The 22458-nt window shown below is 38.9% G+C and overlaps 1 protein-coding gene across 1 annotated transcript in view; it reads left to right on the forward strand.

The window, feature by feature from the left end:
* Positions 1–14537: 14537 nt before the first annotated feature.
* Positions 14538–22458, forward strand: part of NRK (Nik related kinase) — a gene marked incomplete at both ends in the record, with an annotated part of 135068 nt that continues 127147 nt past the window's right edge. Inside the window, 2 exons of the mRNA XM_084258718.1 lie at positions 14538–14594; positions 21825–21890. Of these exons, the coding sequence (XP_084114844.1) occupies positions 14538–14594; positions 21825–21890 (123 nt within the window). The remainder of the gene's footprint in view (positions 14595–21824; positions 21891–22458) is intronic.

Consider the following 22458-nt stretch of genomic DNA (forward strand, 5'->3'; position numbering starts at 1 on the left):
GAAAAATCAACAGCTCTTCTTGGATACTAAGAGGGGGAGGACACAGGGCAAACCACTGACCCTCAGATTGGAGAGAAAGGCAGGTGAATACAGGGTATTGCAGTCTTCAGGGACAGATATTCATGAACGGAAACTGGCAGAGGAACCAGTGTCATAGTAGGAAAACCTGAACTGTATATGAGGAATTTATGGAGGCTCAGTTGGAAAATTCTGTGAGTTAAAATCTGCAGGGGGATTCAGTCATAGGGGTCCCCATGACATTCTGAATTTTACCTCCTGGAGCTCAAAAAGGTTCTCATAGTAAAATATCAAAGGAAAATACCCTCATGCCTCCAGTACAAGGAAGGGTAAAGAAACTATTTTGAAATACACCAGAATTCTCTTTTCCTCTTAACAAGTTTCAACCTCACAGGAAGCTAGTTAAACAAAGCCTAACCTGCCAGAGTACAATCAGGAACTAACTTATCTGGAGCAAGGGAAATACTTAACTCCAGCCCATTGTTACTATCTATTCTTCCTAAAGGGGAAGAAAGAAACAGTCAAAAGAAGAAAAAGAATTTGAGAAAATCCAACACTTTGTTCATGATAAAATCTCTCAATAAAATCTAAGCAGACAGGAACTTTCTCAATTTGATAAAGAATAGCTACAAAACCCATAAAAGTAACATTATGCTTAATGGTGAGAAATGAAACTTTCTCACTATGTATGACCAGGAAGAAAGCAAAGATGTCTCCTCTAGGAAGCTCAAGTTAATGCAATAATACAAGAAATGAAATCAAGGGTATTCAAATTGAGAAGAGAGAAAACTATCTTTGTTCATAGATAACATGAGAATGTAAGTAGTATATCCAAAAGAATTGACAGAAAAATTCTTGCAACTATAAATTAGTATAGACAGGTTGTAAAACAAAAGGTTAATGTACAAATGTCAACAGCTTTCTTATACACCAATAATAAACCAGTTGAATTTGAAACTTAAAACTCAATACCAGTTACATTAGGATCCTTGCCAGTGGAGTACCTACATAAATCTTACAAAAGATGTATAAGATCTATATGAGGAAAAGTACATAAATCTGATTAATTAAATCAAAGAAGAACTAAATAAATGGAGAGATAGTTTGTGTTCATGGATAGGAAGTTTCCAAATTGCCAAGATACCAGTTCCTACGAACTTGATCTAGAGATTCAATGCAGTCCCAATCAAACTTTCAACAGTTATTTCACGGTGATTGACAAACTAAGTCTACATGGTAGAGACTCTTTTGAACACGGTTTGGTGGTTTCTGACACAATTAAAATTCTCTCAACAAATGATCCAACGATTGCTCTTCTTGATATTTAACACTTCCCCCAAATCAGAATCTCTTATCTGTACAAAAACCTTGACACAGATGTTTATAGCAACTTTATTTACAATAGCTAAAACTCGGAAGCAACCAAGATTTCCTTCATTAGGTGAGTGAATAAACTGTGATGCATCCACCCACTTTCACCGCTGCTATGCAACATAGTATTGGAAGCCCTAGCTAGAGCAATTAGGCAAAATGATATAAAATGAATCCAAGGTAAAGAAGTAAAATAATTCCATTTACAATTGCATCCAAAAAAATTAAAATACCTAGGAGTAAACTTAATAAAAGAGATGAATGGCCTGTGCAAAGAAAACTATAAGGCAATGTTAAAAGAAATAAAAGATACAAAGAAATTGAAAGATATTCCCTGCCCATGGATTGGAAGAATTCACATTGCTAAGATGACCATTTTACCTAAAGTAATACACAGATTCAATGCAATCCCTAAAAAAGTTTTAATGGCATTCTTCAAAGAAATACAACAAACATTACTGAAATTCAAATGGAACCACAAAAGACTCCAAATAGCCAATGCAATCCTGGCCAAAAAATAAAAAGAGGAAGAATGGTGGCATCACATTTCCAGACTTTAAACTATACTTCAATGCTAGAGCAATCAAAACAGTATGGTACTGGAATAAAAACAACCACACAGAAAAACGGAATAGAATTGAAAGCCCGTAAATAAGCCTACATGTATATGGACAACAAAAGAGCCAAGATTATACATTGGAGAAAGGAAATCTTTAATAAATGGTATTGGGGCAACTGGACAACCACATCAAAAGAATGAAACTGACCACCATCTCACATGCAAAAATTAACTCAAAATGGATTAAAGACATAGATATAACACCTGAAACCATAAAATTCATAGTAGTAAACATAGGCAAAACACTACACAACATAGCTTTCAATTAGGTGATTTCATCTCCAACAGCAAGGGAAACAAAATAAAAAATAAACAAATAGAACTACATAAGCTAAAAAGTTTCTGTACAGTGAAAGAAACTTTCATTAAAACAAGAAGACACCTTATTGAATGGGAGAAAATATTTGCACACCATTCATCTGATGAGAGGCTGATATCCAAGATCTACAAAGAACTCATACAACTCAAGAAAAACAAAACAAATAACTAAATCAAAAAATGAGCAAAAAAGTTAAATAGTTGCTTCTCCAAAGAAGACATACATATGGGTAACAGAAACAGACACTTGAAGAAATGCTCATCATCACTTATAGACAGGGAAATGCAAATGACAACCACAATAAGATAACTCCTCACACCTGTGAAAACGCCCAACATCAAAATGACCAGAAATAAATGTTGGTGAAGATGTGGAGAAAAATTAGCTGTCATATACTGTTGGTGGGAATGTAGGCTTTTCCGGCCCCTATGGGAAATAGTATGGAGATGTCTCAAAATATTAAAGGTAGATGTACCATAGAATCCAGCAATTCCACTCCTAGGTATCTACCTGAAGAACACACAAAAAAAAACTTATTTGAAGGGATACATGCACTCCAATGTTCATTGCAGCACTACTTACAATTGCTAAGCTATAGAAACAAACTAAGCACCCATTTACAGATAAGTGGATAGGACAATATGGTACATAAATGCAATGGAATACTATTCAGCTATAAAAAGATTAAAACTTCACTTTTGGGACAACATGGGTGAGACTGGTAAGGATAATGCTAAGCAATATAAGTCAGGAGAAAGAAATACTTGATGGTGTCACCTGCATATAGAATATAGGAAAACAAAATAAAAGGATTAGATAAACCAAATCAATAACAAACTCTAGAAACATGACTGTACTATTGTGGATGCCAGAGGGGGTGGGAGAAAGGGGACAACAAAGTTGGGAGGGGCACATTGGACTATGGTAGAGGACTATGGGTGTCGTGGTGGTGGGTGTGGTGTGGTAACATACACCTGAAAGGTGTGATTGTGTATCTCTCAGTTATATACAATGTTGTAAAACAATGTTATCTCAAAAAAAGTAAAGTAACAGTGAGATTTAGAAAAAAAAAAAGATGAGAAACTAAGGGTTGACAGCCAGTTTTAACTCAGGAATGAAGAAAGGAAGAAGTTCTAGGCAACACCATGTGTAAAGAGTCTGCCTATATAACACAAAACCTTTTGGGTTCTGGGTGGAAGGTGGAGAGAATGCTATTCTGGGAGGGGTCCTGTCTTATTCCAGTCCTCTTCTGCCACTCATGACAAGATGACCTTAGGCATTTGATATATCCTCTTGGACCTCTGCTTTTTCCACTTGAAATCAAAGAGAATTGGATTTTATCAGCAGTTGTCAGCAAGAGAGGAGAATGTGTCTATTGCTGTCTTACACTTCATCTGTCCCCAGTTAAGAACTGTTGGTTAAGGTAATCTCAAATTCCCATGTATATGTCTGAGTCCAATTAGAGTACATTATAATTCAAAGAACAAGGACCAAAATTTTATCATTTGGATCTGTGCTGTTGTTACATTTTAAAGTCCAAATCCACCGATTACATAACACCAAAAGTGAACCCTAACAGATAGTCTTTAGGTGATTATAATCTATCAATGTAAACTTATCAATTGGAATATATATACTACATGTACCACTCTGGGAGGGGGGGATGTTGATAATGAGGGAGACCATGTATGTGTGGAGTCAAAGAGTACATTGGAAATCTCTGTACCATCCCCTCCATTTTAAGTATACGAAGCTGAGTAACATATATCTCTTATTTTGGGCTTGTTATAAAATCAGAAGAATTCTCATGTGCATGAATATTGGTCAGCTTGTAATTCCTTATGAGCCAAGCAGCATGGAAATCCCACTGCTATTTAAAAAAAAAGCAAGAAAAAAATTGGCATCATCTATGGAGCAAATGTGTGGAGATATGACAACTCATAAACTGCTGGTGGGAATGCTTTTGCTATCAAATATTTTGGAAAGAAATGTGTAAATAGCTATTAAAATTTTTTAATGTGAATAACCTTTGATACAGAATTTTTTTGTTTTGGAAATCTGTACTAGAGAATATAAACATCAGCACATAGGCTCTATCTCTAAGGATATTTGTTAGAAACTATTCACAAAGCAAAATCTGAAAACTACTTGAAAGTACACCAATAGTTTGGATAAATGATAATAGGTCTATCCTATGGAATATCGTGTAACTAAAATAATGAGCTGGATTTTTGCACATAGGCTAGGAAAGTGTACTAAAAATTGTTGGAAAAGTAGGTTGAAAGGCAATATATTTAGGAAACCCCAATTTTATTTAACATAACCTTTGTTACAGGTTTATGTTTGTAAGAGCATAGTGAATAGAATGGTCAATAGTAAGTAGGATTACCTCATGGGAAGTGAGACTGTAAGGGAAACAGTGGAACTATTATGTTTTTCTTTATATACCGCTATATAGTTTTACTATTACACTGTTTTTTATGATGAAGTTGTATTACTTCTACAAGTTTTTATGAAATGTGTCTTTTCTTTGCATCTACATTTCCTTGGCTTATGTGAAATCAAGCAAGTGTTCATATATTTGTTAGTTACTTGTGTATCTTCTGCAAATGCTTTTGCTCATTTTTCCCATTGGAGGGTTTCTTTTTCTCTACCAATTTGTAGTAACGCTTGTCTATCAGTGATATTAAACACTTGTTGGTTATATGTGTTGCAAATATTTTTCCAAGTGCAGTAAATGTTTTAGGTCTTATGTAAGCAAACTTATCAGTCACTTAAAATATTGTTTGATCTTTATGTTTGCACATCTATAGTATATTAAGTGAAATAAAGCAAGTTGCTACATAATATGTATACTATGATTCACTCTTTTTATTTTAATAAATAGAGAAAAAGATATTATGTTTGTGTGTCTTTGCACATATTTGTATGAGCAAAGACAAAAGTATAGAAAGATAAAACCTAGACTGTAAACACTGATTATCCCAATGGTATGAGAAGGCGAGGGGAGGCAATTATGAACTTTTTTTTACTACATGTTTTACTACATGTTTGTGTGATTATTGTAATTTTTAAAAATCCAATAAATGGAAACAATATTTTAAAATACCATCTTTGTATTCTTAGTATCCTCCTTGGGTACTAAGGATACTAATGGAGCACCATTCTCTTTCACAGATTCCTCCTGGAAACAAAGATGTAAGAGGAATAATAGATTGATTTGTTCCATAACTTATGATCCTGTAAGTAGCAGTTACTCAGCCACACTCCCCAGGGGATGACATACAACCCCTGCTCCCCACACAAACATAATATCTGACCCTAAAATCTCTCTTTATGTTCCAATACTACAAAGAAGAGATGGGAGTAGCTATTCACAGATTATGAGGAGGGTGCACTTTGCATGGTAACGCCTGGGGTGGGCAGGAGTTCAAGTGAGAGAGGAGTGGTGGCAATGTTTGCATTGCTTGGCACTTGCTCTACATATAAAAATAGCTGGTTATGTCTCTGCTGTTCCAACCAAGTGTAGCATTTGTTCTGTGCCTTTATATAAATTGTAGTTTCATGGGTGTGACTTAAGGAAAGTACATGCCCCTAAGTTGGAAACATAATAGTCATTTCTTCTGGTAAATAGCCAGAGACCACAATACATAGAGGGAAAGGTTAGTAGTTGCTCCTCTTCTCAGAATTGGAAAAGACTTAGAGTTGCTTTAGAACAAAATGTTTTCTAATCGGTGAGTTCTTTATACATATCTAGGGCTGATGATCATTTACTCTCATTTTGGAAAATTTTTAGTTAAGGAAAACTGTCTTCTTCATCAAGGAGCTATTTCTTTACGATGATAATTATTAGAATGTTCATTAAGTTGCTTGAATTTTATTTTATTGTAGCTTCTATTCACTGATCCTTCTTTTTTATAACTTACCATTAAAATATGTGAGGATAGCTACTCCATCTTAATCTTTCCGAGCTTCTCTAAGCTTTCTCAATCTTTCTGAATATGCCATGGTTTCTAAATTATTTAATATCCTACTTCCCCTAGCTTGAAGACTATTTACTTGTTTCAAAATGTACTACTTTGAAATAATCACACCTCTTCAGATGTCTTTACTTGGGTGTAACTAAGAAATCTGTCCTTGATTTGGATACTTTACTAGGCAGCGTGGTCTCTCTGTAATGCGAGATTCATATTATCCTTTTAAGTTTTTCACTTCCTGTGCTTATGGAATTGTTTTTTAAATGAAGGTGCAAAGTTTCATGCTTATATCTATAAATGTCCTCTGGGTGGTTTAGGCCAGGCTCTTGCACAGTCTGGTTCTCTACAGAATAGCTCTGCTATTTTAATGTTCTAGTCTTGCCCAGAGGGAATGCAAAACGCCATAAGCAAAAACAACAGGAAGAACAAGGCAACCAACAACCAGCACGAACTGGCCTTCATTTGTGCTTCCACTTTGCTCCTTTTCAGTTTGCCCCCTACCTCCCTTTCCTAACCCCCTGCTCATTCATCATTCTAGCTTCCTGTCAGCTCCAGTCTCATCTTTAGTTTTATCTTCTCAGCTTGTCTGCTTCACTGCCTCCCAAACCTATGCCCAATTTATTGCTTGTCTCCCTTACCCTGTCCTGGCCTCGGGAACCTTTCTTTGAACTAACCCAAGACTACCTTATGTCTCAGCTCTACTCCCCTTCTGCTCTAACCTTGGAGTGCCAGATCCAGGAAAATTTCTGTCAACCTATATATTAATAATTCTTTCCAGTTTGGAGTCATCAACAAAAGTTATATGCATGTCTTTCATGTAGTCACATAAAACAATGATAAATAAGTTGAACACCGGGCCAAGGACGGAAAATCTGTACCACCTTCATTATAGAGTTTCTATTCTTAGATTTCTATTTACTTTTTCCCTCTAATTTTCAGCAATCCTGATTTTTTTTAATCCTACAGAGTGCACTGTGCAATACAATAGATACTAGCCATGTATGTCTATATAAATTTTAATTTGACTTAATTAAAATTAAATAAAATTAAAAATTTAGTTCCTAAGTTTTACTGGGCACATTTCAAGTACTTAACTACATGTTTTTAGTGGTTGTCATATTGGACAGTGTAGATGTAGGACATTTTCACCACCACAGAAACTTCTGTTGGACAGTAGTACTAATCTAGATTGTATACTTGATTATGCTCAGCATAACCTTGTATCGGTATTACAAGCTTTCTCCAATTTTTTATTGATACATTAGGCAACTGTTTTGATCAACTAGCCATGAATATGCCAGCCCACATTTTTCTATCTTGTGTGTAGAATCTCAATAATATCGCTGATACTTACTAAGTGTAACCAGCAACTCACAACTAGAGAGCATGGAGGATATTATAAGATCCTTTGCTGAAATAAAAGTACATTGACTACAGTAGCATCCTGGTCTTCTTGGTGAGCAACTCATTTGATTAGTTATTTATTGCTTTGTAACAAATCATCCCTAAATTTAATAGCTTAAAACAACAGTCATTTCTTATCGCTCATATTTTCTATGGGTTAGGAACTATGGATTGTAACTATGGATTGTAACTATCCAGGTACAATCAGATGTTGCCTGAGACTGGTAAGCATCTTAAGGTGTAAATGGGGCTGGGAAATCCATTTCCAGTGTGGCTCTTCACCTGATTGGCAAGATGGTAGGGACTGCTGGCCAGGGGCCTCAGTTCTTCTCTCTGTGGGTCTCCCCTGAGACCGGCTTCAGTGTCTCCAGGCTTGGCAAATGGCTTCCCCAAGATCAAGCGATCTGAGAGAATGAGCTAGAAGCTTTGATATCTTTTATGACCTGGTCTTATAAGTTATAATCACTTCCTCCCATTCTATTGGCCACACAGGCCAGCCCCAATTTAATGTTGGAGGAGAACACACAAGGTCATGTCATGAGTAAGAAGTTACCTAGTTTATTATGGATAACTTGAAGGCTGAACTTCACACCATTCAAAATAGAAAATGTACTAGTTTGTCATGGTTAATTATTAGTGTTTTACTGCTTGCTCCTGGTAGAATTCCCCTAGAAATAACATCAAATTTACTTGTCTATAGTTTCTGAAGTCTATTTTTTGGTTCTGTCTTGCAAATTAGAATTTTTGTTTCCAAACTTGTTCTATAATGTTCTAAGTATCACCATGTTAATATCTGCAGGGGTTTGTTTATGTGTTTGTTTTCATTTACAGTCTGTCATTTTTTTAAGCCTTGATATTTTCCCTTAAGTACAACAGCTGAGTATTCTGTATCCATTTTATCTCCTCTGCAAACTTTGATCAACTGTTCTATTGTGCTATTTTGAAAACAGGACCATGAACAAGAAACACACTTCTTGTGTCGTATATATATTCTGTCATTTCCAAACAACCAAATACCTTTACTGTATTGATCCAAATTCAATCAAGAATAGCACATTTTCTCAGTTCCTTTTACTTCTAGTAAATGAAATTTTTAGCATGCCAATTTAAGAGTTTATCAGATTCTCTTTTTTCTTTTAGAAAAATATAAGGGAATAATTTTAGAATGACTTATATCTATATATTTTACCTAGAAAATACTGTTGATACATACTGTTAAGTTGCAAAGCAATAGATATAGTATGGTATTGGTTTGTTAAAAAGAAGATAACTGAAGAATAAGGAAGGAGGACCCTTTGTGAGTGTATGTGTTTTCCATAAAGTTTATGGACATGGAGAATGAGGTAGATGGATATACATCAAACTGCTAACATCTTGGGGGAAGAGCATAGTGGTGGTAGTGGTGGTGGTGTGTGATCAGATAGAGAAAATAGAGACATTTTTCTGCAAGTCCTCTAAATGCTTTGCCTTATTACAATGAGCATATATCAGTACTGTTTTTCTAGTACATTATTATAAAATATTAAAATATGCTCTATCATTATTATATCTCCCCAATTTGTGATCTAGGTTTAGGAAAGCATCTCTCATAAGATTCCTCTCATCAGCCTGTGGCATACTCCCATAATGACATCATTTTTGTTTCTTCTTTCTTTTCTATACTCAAACAAAAGGATACCCATCCTACCTATGTGATATATTTATTTCAATATAGATGAATACTTTCTTAATGTTTAGTGATTTTCCTCTTTTCCTTCTTTGGGTTTTCCTTTCTTCCATACTTTCTAGTTGTGATTACAACACATAGTATGCCAAGTTCAGCGGTATTATTGAGATTTCACACACATACACACACACACACACACACACACACACGAAGTCCAACGTTATTATATTCTCTATATATTTTCTACTCATGGCTAAATAAAAGTTTTGTTGAACCTGAGGTTTTTATAATTTGCAGAGCCCAATTCAAAAAAGGAATAAAAATTGTCAATACCAAATTAATGGGTCACTCCCAGGACTTTGGAAGTGCAGACGAGGTGTTTTAAAGCAAACTTCATTGGGTGATGGCAAATGTGTTCCTGTGTGTGATTGTGCTGGGTGAGGGAGGATGACTGGACTGCATGCAGTTGCTGGGCTGGGAATTCCAGGTCTAGGATGGTAGGGCCTCCAAAGAGGAAAGACAGAAAAAAAAGGAAGTCCATTGACCAACTTCAGAAACTTATCTGACTTCACTTTTAATTCCCCTGTTTTAGTTCTCTTTATCAAAAAAATGCCTTTTTTTAGAGTAACATTCCAGTTTTCAATAGCAATGATACCCGTGTTCAGTTAAGATCAGGTTTCTAGGGCCCCATTTTAGAAACAAGCATAGCTCAAATCATGCTGAGCTTAAGAGCATTCCATGACAAGGGACAGAAGCTTTGCAAACTATGGTCAGAAGGCCTAATGCATGACCTTTAGCCTGAGAAACATCAGGTGGCTTGTTGCATTGTCCCCAGAGGAGTGGAACATTGGAAATTGCAAAAGGAGTAGTGGTGAGAGTGTTGGAGAGTGTGGTAGAAAACCTGTAGTTGCAAAGGTGTCTCCATGGAAAAGAAAGAAAAATCTCAAGAAGTGTCTTTAGCTGGTCATTTTCAGAGTTTCCACTGTCAAGGACGGCTCTTTCAGACAGACTGGGGAGATATTCAGCCCTCATTGCTAGTAATCATAAATGAGTGACAGTAAATGACACAATTTTCTGTATACTTAAAAGCTTAATGAAACATTTTATGAGATTCATTTTTTAAAGTATCTATTAAGATATGTGTTGCCAATCAAAACATTTTAAAGAAACATTTTTAAGCAAAAACATTTTTAAAAAAACTTAGAATCTTTTGAATATATATTTTTTATGACAGACAGATGCTCTTGCAGTATAATTTTTCCAGATTACAGTGATTAGCTATTTAGATGAATAAAATAAATGTGCAGTTATTTGTACACAAAGATGAAAGTATTGATTTTGGAGTTGTTTTTCCAAAAAGGCATCTTTGGTTGGCCAGAAAGGGGTTGTTATCAAAGACCAGAGTAGACAGATGCACACTGACCCTCTAGGGGATCAAACCCATGCCCTTGGCACCATGTCTCAGTACTCCTACCAACTGAGCTAACTGGCTGTAACCTTGCCATTTAGCATCTCAGGTCTGCTAAGCACCATTGCTCACAAACACAGTCTCCTTCAAGCCTTCACTGAATAAGGTTTGTTCTCAGCCAGAAAAACTCCCCTGAAGGAATAGGAATAGATTTTAATATTTTTAAAGCATTGAAAATTGCTGTTTTTCCCCCTTCTGGAAATTTCTTAAGCTTGAAATCCATGATTTTTCTCTATGAGGTGATCTACTTGGTAATCTCTGCTTAGGCAGATCACTTGCTACTGTTGAGCTATGACTGGGTTCCATTTCTTTTTATAAAGTCCTTGTTATTTCTGTTAGGAGAGCCTGAAAGCTGCAAGGGAGAAAGAGGAACTGGATAGCTCAGGGGCCTAGCTAATGTCATCCGATCTCTCCTACCCTGAGGCTTTTTTGAATTTGGCTCCTCTTCACACAGTCTCAAAATATGCAGCAGCCCTTCAACAGTCATGGACCTACCAAGCAAGGGAGGGAGGGACCCACCAACCAAGGTACTAAGGAACAAGTGGGCTCTGGAGTCAGACTCCCTGAGCTGGAAGCCAGGCTCCTCCAATTACTAGCTGTGAGGCTGTGGGCAAGTTACTTCTACTCTCTGAGCTTCCATTTTCTTGTTTCTGAGATGGAAATAATAATTAAAAACTTGGAAGAATTGTTGACACAAATTAAATGAGATAATATATTAAAAAAACCATTCAGTCCAGAATATAGCAAGGATTAAAAAAAAAAAAGCAACCAACAATCAAAAGTTACTAAGCACCCAGGCCCTTAAGATAACAAAATGAGTTGGAGAGGAAAGGAATAAATATGGGACATATAAGTGCTGGCAGAGAAACTATTTCTGAATAAAACACAATCTGACAAGTTCCTAGACCCTGGATGGACTGGGGTTATTTTTATGCAGTTTGAGGTCAGGAAAGAAAGAGAGAGAGGAAAAAAGAACACTCTGGAAAGGGGGAGGGGAAGCGATGGCTGTGGGTGAGGGGGAAAGAAGTCCTAAAGTTGGAAAACAAATACCCTGTTTCAAGATTTTGCTCAACGCTGAGCCTCATGTTTGGGGGCCATCTATTTGTCTTCTGTTCTACTAGCCAGGGTGACCTTCCCCAAGCCGGCCACAAAAATCCCCATAACGCCAGCTTACAAGGCAAAGTTTCCATGCTGTTTCATGCCCCCTTTTCCTTGAAAATAATAAGTTTAACAAAATGTATAGCTTCTCTGTCAAATTCTGGTCAAACACCTAGCTGCCCCTCCCCCACGAAGGGGGTCCCACCCGGTGATGTGGCTAATCCCCATGGAGTCAGGAAGCCGCTAGCCTCCCACGGAGACTTGCAACTAGAGAGCCCAACGATCTAGCCTGGATTCTTTTGCCTGGTCTGGACTTGTCCCCTTAGACAGGCTAAAACAGTCTTTGCCATGGGGGGCCACCGGGCATTTCCCCACACCCTACCGTCAGCAAATCGCATTGTCAAAAAAAAAAAAAAAGTCTGCTTATAAACGTTTCCTCCCTATAGCAAAGAATTCCTTTAAATGTATTTGGTGACCTCGTGCCTTCATTTCTAAAAACTGAGTATGAATATAAAAGTGTACCTTTCGATTAACTAGCTCACCTGCCCACCTCTAGTTTTGAAATGTTATTATCAGAATCATATTTAGCAAAACCCAGAAGAGTTTTACTGACCATCCAGGAATTCTCAAGCTGTGTTATAAAGGGGCAAGATTTTGTGCAATGGGGTTGTGAAGATTTGAATTCTTGGAAAATGTCATTTCTTTATGGCTTTCATCATATTTGAATTTCACAAAAATTTAATCCAGAACACCGGAGTTTGCTTTAGGGGGCAGGAGGTGTTTGGCTTTCTCCGCACCCGTTAACAGAGAATTTTCTTTATTTAACGAGACCGGGTTTCTCGGGCTGTGACCATTGCAAGTCACTGAGGCTCGAAGGTTAAGGAATGTAAAGAGGTCAATCTCCGGCATTCAAACACACGAAATGACAAATTCCACCAATACATAAAGAGAATAATTACAAAAGTTTGAGGCGTGGGTCAGAAATGATAAGCTCGATGTCGGTGGGAAGAGTTACTCGTGTAAATCTTCCTAGAGGAGGCAGAAATGTCTTAATGGTAAAAGAAACAGGAAACAAACCCCCACTACGTCGCGTTCCGACCCGGGAGTGCGGGTGCACTGAACGCAGTCGGTTCGCTGCAGGGAAAGTGTGTAGCTTCAGGATATTTTCTAAAGTGCTCCTTGCAGTGCACGGTCTTAGAAAGAGACTAGTTTTATGCACCGACTCATTTTCCCATAAACTCTTGAAGAGGTGCTTTATTTCTCAAGGATAAATTGCCGTTTATCAGATTCTTTTAAACACTGTGTCAGGACCCCCGTGTCTCCCACCCCCGGTGCTTTGCGAGCAAACGAAGGCGAACAGCCTGGGCGTCCAGAAACGTTTTGCAACGAAAGAGCGAATGAATGAACCCCTGCCGGCGCGCTAGAGACTGGGGAGGACGCAGGAACTTTCCCGCTGCCACGCGAACGCGGCAATCTGCAAAGTTAGGATCCAGGGTAGCCGGGGCTTGGGAGACTCGGTCAGCCTCTCTTAACCCCTAGCACCTGTTCACAGGTGCGGTTCCGACTGCGCGGCCGGGGCCCGGTACCCGTCGGCCCGGAGCCAGAGCAGATGCGGCTCACCTCGAGGGGACTTCACAGCGACCCTGCCCACGCTGCGCTGCCCTCGGCTGCCTAGTGGCTTCGAAGGCCCAGCTGCGGTGGCCCCGCGGCGCACTGGGTCCTCGCTCCCCGCCCACACCGGAGCTCGCCTAGATCTGATCCCTCACCCGGCGGCCAGTCTTTTCCTCATTTAACTCGATGGGTCTTTGCGATAAACCGAGCCATAAAATCGGAGGCGCGGAAAGAGAAAATAGACAAGTCGAAAAGTCACAAGTGTCTCGTGGGGAGATGAGGGCGCGGGCTGTTTGGACTGTGGCACAGCGGTGGGGCCCAGATTGGGAGCGGCGCGGAGCGGGACCGGTTTTCCGGGGCTGGCAGCTGCCTGGAAAAAGTTTCCTGCGGAACAGTCGCCAGCGGGGGCGGGGGCGGGGCGGGGGCGGCGGGCGCTGCAGTGGCCGTGGGAGGGGGTGGGAGCGCGGAGGCCGCCGAGGCCGACTCGCAGACCGTTACAGACCCGGGCACCTCCCTCGGCCGCCGGGCCCCCTAGCCCGCCTCCCCGCCGCGCGGCTGCCCACCTGGCGACGTGACGCTGCACCAATCGCCTTCGAGCGGCTGCCGAGGGGGGGCTCTTTGCACCGCCCCCCTCCCCACCCTGAAAGAGGCGCACCCCGCGGGGGCAGACTGTGCGCGCTCGCCTGCGGAGCACCCCTCTGGCTTTTCGGTCTCCCGGACGGACGGACGGACGGACGCTCAGGCTCTGCTCTTGCCTTCGCTAAACTCGCTTTCCCGCTTCTCCGGCTCAGGCTTCCCTCCACTCCCAGTTCTTTCCCCCTCCACTTTCCCCTCCTCTACCTCCCTCGCCACAAACCCCGGCCCCCCCCATCCTTTCCCCCAGCCCTCGCCCGTCTCCTGTCCCCACTTCCACGTCTGGCCCGTTGGCAGCTCAGACTTCCCGAGCGTGCCTGACTCAGTCGCCCGCACCGGTGAAGCTCGAAGCCATGGCGGGACCTGGGGGTTGGAGGGACAAGGAGGTCACGGATCTGGGCCACTTGCCGGTGAGTAGAGGACTCCCGCCCCCCCTCACCCCCTAAGTGCCCTCTTCTTCAGGTTCCGAGCACCCGGGGACGCGACCGGAAGCCGGCCCGCCGCGCTAGGCCAGAACTTCGACGGGACGGCGGGTGCGGGAGGAGACCGCGGCACCGGGGAGCGGGCTGGCGGAACTAGGCGCGCCCCTGGCACCCGGGCCGCGCCCAACTCGCGGAAAAGCGACGGGACGTCGGGGGTGAGGCGCGGGGGCAAGCGGTGGTGGGGGGCCGTGGGGCCTTAAGCTGCGGGAAGTTTTCTAAATGTCGCCCGTTTCGTGTAGCGGCGGCGCTCGGGTACCTGTTGGAGCGGGGCGCCAGGAGAGGCCAGAGAGCGCGACCGCGGTGCTTTCCCGAGAGCGCTCCTCCCTGTCACCCCGCCGCCCCGTCGTTCGCCTCCTTTGCCAGCGGAGGTGACCACTCGCGCAGTGACCTTCTAGGCGACAGCAGCCTAGAAAATCAAAGTGTTGGAGTCTAATTTCTCTCACTTTCTAATAGTACTTCCTAAAACCTTCTTATTCTGCCAGGGCACTGTTCCTGATTTAGTATTGCGGGAGCGAAAGAACTCGACGCCGCTTGGGGAAGAAGTGAATTCTGCACACCCCATTTAAAAAAAAAAAAGTATTGCTAGCACTAGCTAACCAGATTTAGCTTTTTCTCGTGGTTTTCGTTTGTGGATTCCCCTTTTTCCGAATGCCCAACTCTCCTCCATTTATAATTGATTGGTGAGCTATTATCGCTGTCATTATTAGTAGACTTTATTATTTTAGCAGCGCTGTTTATTTCATTGGCATCTGGTTTCTGGCTGATATTGGATCCCACCCAAATCCGTTTTTCAAGTTCCCTTTTTAGATTGGCATTTCACTCGCACCCTCTTTTGAATGCAAAGGGCCCTGGACTCTGAAAGGCAATAAGCCTGCACCGTGCTGGAATGATCGCCAGGCAACTGTAATTCAGAGCAGTGGCCCGCTTGCTTGGCGAAAAGCTAAATATTAACCTTGAGGTTATAGGACTATTCAAAGTCGCAGTGCCTTAATTTTATACATATTTGGCACTTAAAAGACTGTCCTCTTGCTGATGGCACATGTCTGTCCCCTTCAAAAATGAGACATTGCCCATGCCTCACCTATATAGTTTCCACTGGAATGGTGTGGAGGAGGAAGTGATATATGTGGGTAAAATTTGAGCAAATTGTTCTTAGACTTTTAAAAAAAGGAACCTCAAGACAAACAAACGGAATTACCAGTATTAGCATAGTGGTTATTGATGCATCTTCATAAAACAAAATCACAGGATATTTTAAAATTAAAATATTTTTCCACCCTGCATACACCCACTGCCTACATGAAATTTCTGGAACATGGAGGCCTCAATTGGTGGTTTCCTTTCTGAACAGAACTTTCATATTCTGACTAGATTTGCTCCCAAATAAAAGTGTAAAACCAACGAATGAAATGTTACCCTCCTCTAACCTTTTCTGTGCATATTGGGGAAAGAGGAAAAAAGCAAACTAGGGCAAATACTTGAAACCACACATGGGCAAGCTGAAATAAACTATTTTCTAAAATTGACTAAGGAGAGGCATGGGAAAGACCTCATAGAAATGATAGGGCCGGGATTTGCAAACCCAAGGAGAGAAAGAAAAGGTTTTATTGCCACAAAAAATGGGGGGAAATGGCTCAGACTAAGTGACCCGGTCATGGCCCTGGGACATAAGAAGTTGGTGAGAGCCTAGGAGATAAGGGGAAAGGCTGCAATCTTTATAAAGCAGTTCAGCGGACTATTAGTTTTCTGAGGGTTGATGGGGGTGTGCAAGGGAGAAAAATGAGGTTGGTTTTTAATGTGGGAACAGTAGGGAAAAGACAAAACCTCAGGGCACTGATGCTTGGCTACATTTTGCAGACTTCATGAAAACCTTATGAAGTCCTCAATTTCTAACAATTTCTAAATCACTCTCATAGAGGAGCCGTTTTGTCTCATTTGTGGAGGTCTTCGCCATCCCAGCAAATTATGCATAATTCTTTCTAAACATCCAGTCTAAACCCTCAGAAATCTAGCAGAGCAGTAGCGCTCTCTTTAAAAATTCTCTTACGCCTAATTCTTAGAAATGTGAAAAATTCACGGTTACTTTTTGGGCACAGAGGTGTATTTTAGTAATTTGGGATTTTGTTGCATTTGACTTATTTTCTGAGCCTCTGAGGAAGTAAAAGTAAATGAGGTCAAGAGAGACATCTAGGGTAGCTGCAATTTTGCATTTTGATGCAAACTACAGATAATACAGTGAGCAAAGAAGTCTGCAAATTGTGGGATCCCTTGCAATAATTATCCTCAATTGAATGTGAATATATATATATATATATATATATATATATATATCTGCGTAAACATAGATATATATGAAGATTAGAAAGTTGGCATCTGTAATCATCAGGTATGCCAGTTTGGCAACAGCCAGAGAATGAGGGGAGATTCAGACCTTGGAGTTTCGCAATAAGTAAAAAAAGAGCCTTGCAGAGTACAGAATTATTAAATAAGGTCTAGTTTAAGATTGATACTTCATGTCCTTTGTATGGCTGGCCAGCTAAATGACCATAAGCCAAGGCTTCCTTTGCAAATTGGGATTTAAAGAAAATTGTGGAAGGTTATTTGATATTTTTTCTTATCAGATGGATAGTGTTTTTAAACCTAAAATAGTAAACAAGAGTGAATACTAGGGAGGCAGGAGAGAGGGGGAAATTACATAACATTTTTTTTGGTATAATATCCTATAGCTAGAGGCAGAAAATAAGCGAGCCAATATAATAACCAGACAATGACGGGTCAGCTACATTTTGTTTGTTGTTTAATGGATTGCTCTCATTTTTTTCTATTAACTAAATATTTCTTACAGGTTGCAAAACAAAAAACAAAGTATTTTATGCTTCCTTTTGAAAAGAAAATTGTAAAGCCTTATATCTTTGTATCTATCTGTATATATCTATATATTTCACCTTGTCTGCAGCAATCCAGCTGTGTGTTTGTGTGTGTGTGTGTATTTTAAATAGTATCCCTATGTCACTCAATCCTTGAGAGTGGAAACTATTTCTTCATCTTCAAATCTGGCATGCCTTTCACTATGATTGTCCCCTTTGCCTTCTGTGCCCAGTATGGTATGACATTCCTTCAGTATTTGATACTGCCATGTGTAGTCCTAATCTATATTGGGGTCAGGATTAGACAGGCCTGCAGGACAGTAGTGGCACAGATGATCTGAAATAGCACATGATCCAAAAACTATATTTGAATTGCATTAGGTTTATATTTAAATATAACCACCAGCTCTCACAGGCTTCCACCACCCGGACCAAGCCTGCTTTCCACACTTAGTTATGAGACCCGTCCCACATTATCCAGTCCTTTAGTCTCCTGTTTCGAAGTAGTTTTACTTTCTGGTCAACAAGGATTGAAACACTCAACATATCCTCCATTATGTATTCTGGAGCATCACCTCAACATGACATTGGACTTAGTCCATTTTCTCAATATTTTTTTTCTGCCAGTTTCTAGAGCAGTGGGTTTTATGTTACTGCACAAGAGTTATCTGGGGACTCATCTTCAGAAATTATGATTTCATAATTCTGTGATAGGGACAGAGAATCTGTTTTAAATAAGATTTCCTGGATGATTCTCATGTAGGGAGAGTCCATGTTTTCCAGTTTGAGAAACACCAGTCTAGAGAGATTTTCTTTTCTAAATTCTTCACTTGTGTGGTGAAGCCTGTTCATTCCACCATCTCTGAAACTCACCCTGGCACTTACTGTGTCATAGCCACCATTTTCAGAATCTCTTTCCATAAAGTTACTATTTATAATATATATTAAAAAAAAAAAAACAGAAGAAGAAAAGTCTCCACTGTTCCTTCTAGGTAATCTTTCTGCAATCTCCTTCCTTTTGCTGCCTGACTACCAGAATGTGTTTCCTTTTTCTACTTATTTGCTACCCTAAATCTGTCATTTTTTGCTACCCATATTGATCATTTATTGGTTCCCTTTTGTTCTTAATCTCTGCTGTACTTTTTTCTGTCCCTCATCCTCCACTTTTGAATCTCTTAAGTGACCAGTAAACACTGCCTTCTAGTGGTTCTTGTTCTTCCTGTTACCCTTGCCCCCTGCCTTTAATACAGTGATTCCCCGGGTGCTCATAATTTCCCCTTTGCCTTGAATTCAGAAGACAGAAACAACTTCCAAAAATTCTGGGTTTAAGGGGCAACAAGACCAGGACTTTTCAACTGCAGGAGACAATTTAGATACGTAGACAAATACAAAAAAGTAGAAAGTATTTGCCCAACATTTAATGATTCAAAAATATTTTAAGACTTAGAATTTTAGTAATTTCCTTTGAGAAAAGGTTTTACAAGTTAGGATTCTTGTTTGCTGACCACCTTACTTTTTACCCAAATGGACCATCAAAGCACATGAAACCACTACATAATCTCCAAATTGGTATAGCAGTCATAGATTCAAAGATATTTCCTCTCTTGGTTTTCTTATCTCTGGGTGGCAGACACCCCTTTAATGTGGACCTTTCAGTTTCACAATGACCAAGAAAAAAAAAGTCCCTTTTAATTCTTCCTTCAGAGGCCAGAATACATGTTTTTCTGCAATTCAGATATAAGAAATTGAGTAATATTAGCCTAGCAATTAGCGTAGTTCAACCTCATCCCCAACCACCACCCCCCCCCCCCGCCAAGGTTGACAATTATTTAGTCTTGAAGGATAATGGTAAAGAGACGGGGAACAAAAAATATTGCATAAAACTAAGGAAAAACACTCTTCAAATAGATGAATACTAAGTTGAGATGCGTTTAAGAAAAGAAGAAATTTAAAAATCATTTTTATTAAATGTGAACATGAGGAAAATTAAGATATTTTGGTCATTTGTGCGCTGGAACATTTTTCCTAACAGCATGAACATAGATAAACTAAAACTTCAGTTAATTCTACAAGCATTTATTGTGCCATTCCATTTCCTTGGTTCCTCTTTTAGGTAATTAGATACCTCAATTCAAATCTAAGTAATGTGTCCATTTTACTGAAGGCTGGAAGAAGTATTAAAGAAATTTAAGGTTGTGCTCAAAGATTCAGAAGTAATGTCAGATTGTGCAGTAATTCTCTAATATATGGCATATTTTTCAGCTAAACTGCAGCATTACCTATAATAAAGAGTGATTTACCAACAGGAATCAGCTAATGTACTTGATTCTTTTGACATATAACCAAACGTTCTTTATCTAGAATTGATATTGTGTGTTATAAATTCTGCAATAATATCCTTCAAATAAATATGCTGAAATGATAGAGCCTTCAAATAGAACCTTATCAACTTTTGTTGGTTAACTTTTTCCATAAAATTTTCAATGATATATAACAAATATCAAGGCCACTATTATAACTTATTTTTACTTCTCTTGAACACTCAGTATTATCATTTCAGATAATGTTTATATTTTCATTGAGAATATGGTCGCTGAATTATTTGATTGCAGTGCTATTGTGTATATCTTGGCATTGATTTTGCTGATGATTTGAAGAAAGTAGTTTTCTGTTTTCTCTAACAATTTTCCTATCATTCCACTGGAAACCTATAGATTTTTAAATAGTAGAATCTGATAGTTTCACACAGAGTTTTAGAGCTTTGAAATTACCTAACACAGTACCTTCATTTTACATATGTGAAAACTAAGTCCAAGTGAGTAAATAACTCACCCAGAGTCATATAGTTAATTAATGGCAGGGCTGAGCTAAAACTCAAGTCTCCTGTCTCTGTCTGGTTAAATGCTTGTTCACTGAGGTCATCCCAGAGCTGTGTCATTTTCCTATGACAGTTTTGCTAGATTACAGAAATCTCACACTAGTTTTCAAGAGTCTGTAATTTCAGTCATATACATTGCATTTGCTCAGTAGTTTTTCTGTTTAGCTTACATTTGTCACAGTGATAAAACTTTGTTAAACAAGGTTAAACAGAGTTTGTATATATTAAATATGCTTTCTATAAGGCATGTGAATTTCCTAGAATCTGCCAATGTTGCTACCACTTTATGCATAATCTGGCATTAACTCAGACCTCATATGTTTCACTAAAATAGCTAAATAAGCTGCTAGACTAAAAGTTAAAGCAATGATAAAATTCAAGAAAACATGTTTTGTGGTGAGCAAGAAAGGAATATCCTTAATTTTAGGTAAGCAAACAATGTTTAAGAATGAATATGGAAGCTGTAGGAATCTGTCAACATGATATTATATTTTGTCTCCTAACATGACACATTTAAAATTAAGACACAAAAAGCACCAAGAATTTGTTCCAAGGAAAATTTTTCAGCTGATGTAAAGATAAACATAAAAACAAATTTGTCTAGTATTCTTTAAAAACAGTGCTCATTTCATGCCATGATATTGCTTTATCATATATATTTGGAGATATATTTCATTCTTAAGAATTAGTTGTATACTTGCAAGCTGACCATAGATCTGAGGCATAGAGCAGGGGAGGGGCAGAGAGAAGGGGTAAAAACAGGGGAGGAAAGAGCACAAGGGAGACAGGGAAGATGCATCACAGGTGCTGTGGTGGTGGGAGAAATATGGGAACTACACCTGAAGGAAGAAATCGAATACTATCCAAAAATTAACAACGTTGTAAGAAAAAAAAATAGAATTTAATGTGCACTCTACTCTTACCCTCCTCAAAAAAAATAAATAAATAAATAAAATGCACTTAGTTATAGCAAATCATTATACAAATAAATTATCTAAATTTTATGTTCAGCATCTGCTCATTATTGTTGTATACTAAAGTTTCTGTCTGCTTGGTCAGCACTCAATATATGGATATTAAGAGTGTACTTCAGCTGCAAGTAAATGAACTTATTTCTATTTCAATAATGTTTCTAATTACATTGTGTATATGCCATAGATAGACACAATTGCATGCATATTGTAGTTTTCTGACAATTAGTTATATAATCAATTAATGTCCATACTATTTCATTTTTATGAATGACTACACTCAGTCCAGGGGGGTTGTAACATGCCCATTCTTTTGGTAAAATGACACTTAGGTTTTTAGAAATTTCAAGTGAGTGAAGAAGATTAGAAAAATCATTCTAAATAATTGAATCCTTGCCTATTTTAATAAGAAGATTGACATCTTTTGTTCTATATCTTACAGGATCCAACAGGAATATTCTCACTGGATAAAACCATCGGCCTTGGTACTTATGGAAGGATCTATTTGGTGAGTGGGATTAGATTATGCATTCATTCATTTTCTAATAACAATAATGATTGCCAGTCAAAACCATACACTATTAAAAAAAAATGCCAAATAACAACATTTCACTTCAAGAGATGTATTCGACATCTGTGAGTATGATTACAAAAGGAGTGGATAAATGTAAGATCTAAAAATTATTAGCAGGTAATAACATCACTAATGGAAAATGGAACTAATTCAGATAAGATCTTCCCAAATAAAAATATTACTTGTTTTATATTATATATCCATACCATAATAATTACTCACATTCTACTTTTAAATTGAATGTTACAGAAAGGTAAGTTTCGTAACGTCCCTTGTCATACTATTTACATGAATGTGCACATATGTTTAGATTTTTCTAAATCTGACAAGAAACTTGCATTTATGCAATGATTCTTTATTAAACATCAGGTATGTGCCAGGCACTATAAAAGTTTCTGGGGATAAAGTGATGAATGAAACAAAGTCTCTGCTCTTCTAATGCCTAGAAATGTAAATGATGACGTGTGTGTGTGTGTGTGTGTGTGTGTGTGTATAGGTGCTT

The sequence above is a fragment of the Talpa europaea genome (genome assembly GCF_964194135.1).
Source record: "Talpa europaea genome assembly, chromosome: X".
Taxonomy (NCBI): Eukaryota; Metazoa; Chordata; class Mammalia; order Eulipotyphla; family Talpidae; genus Talpa; species Talpa europaea.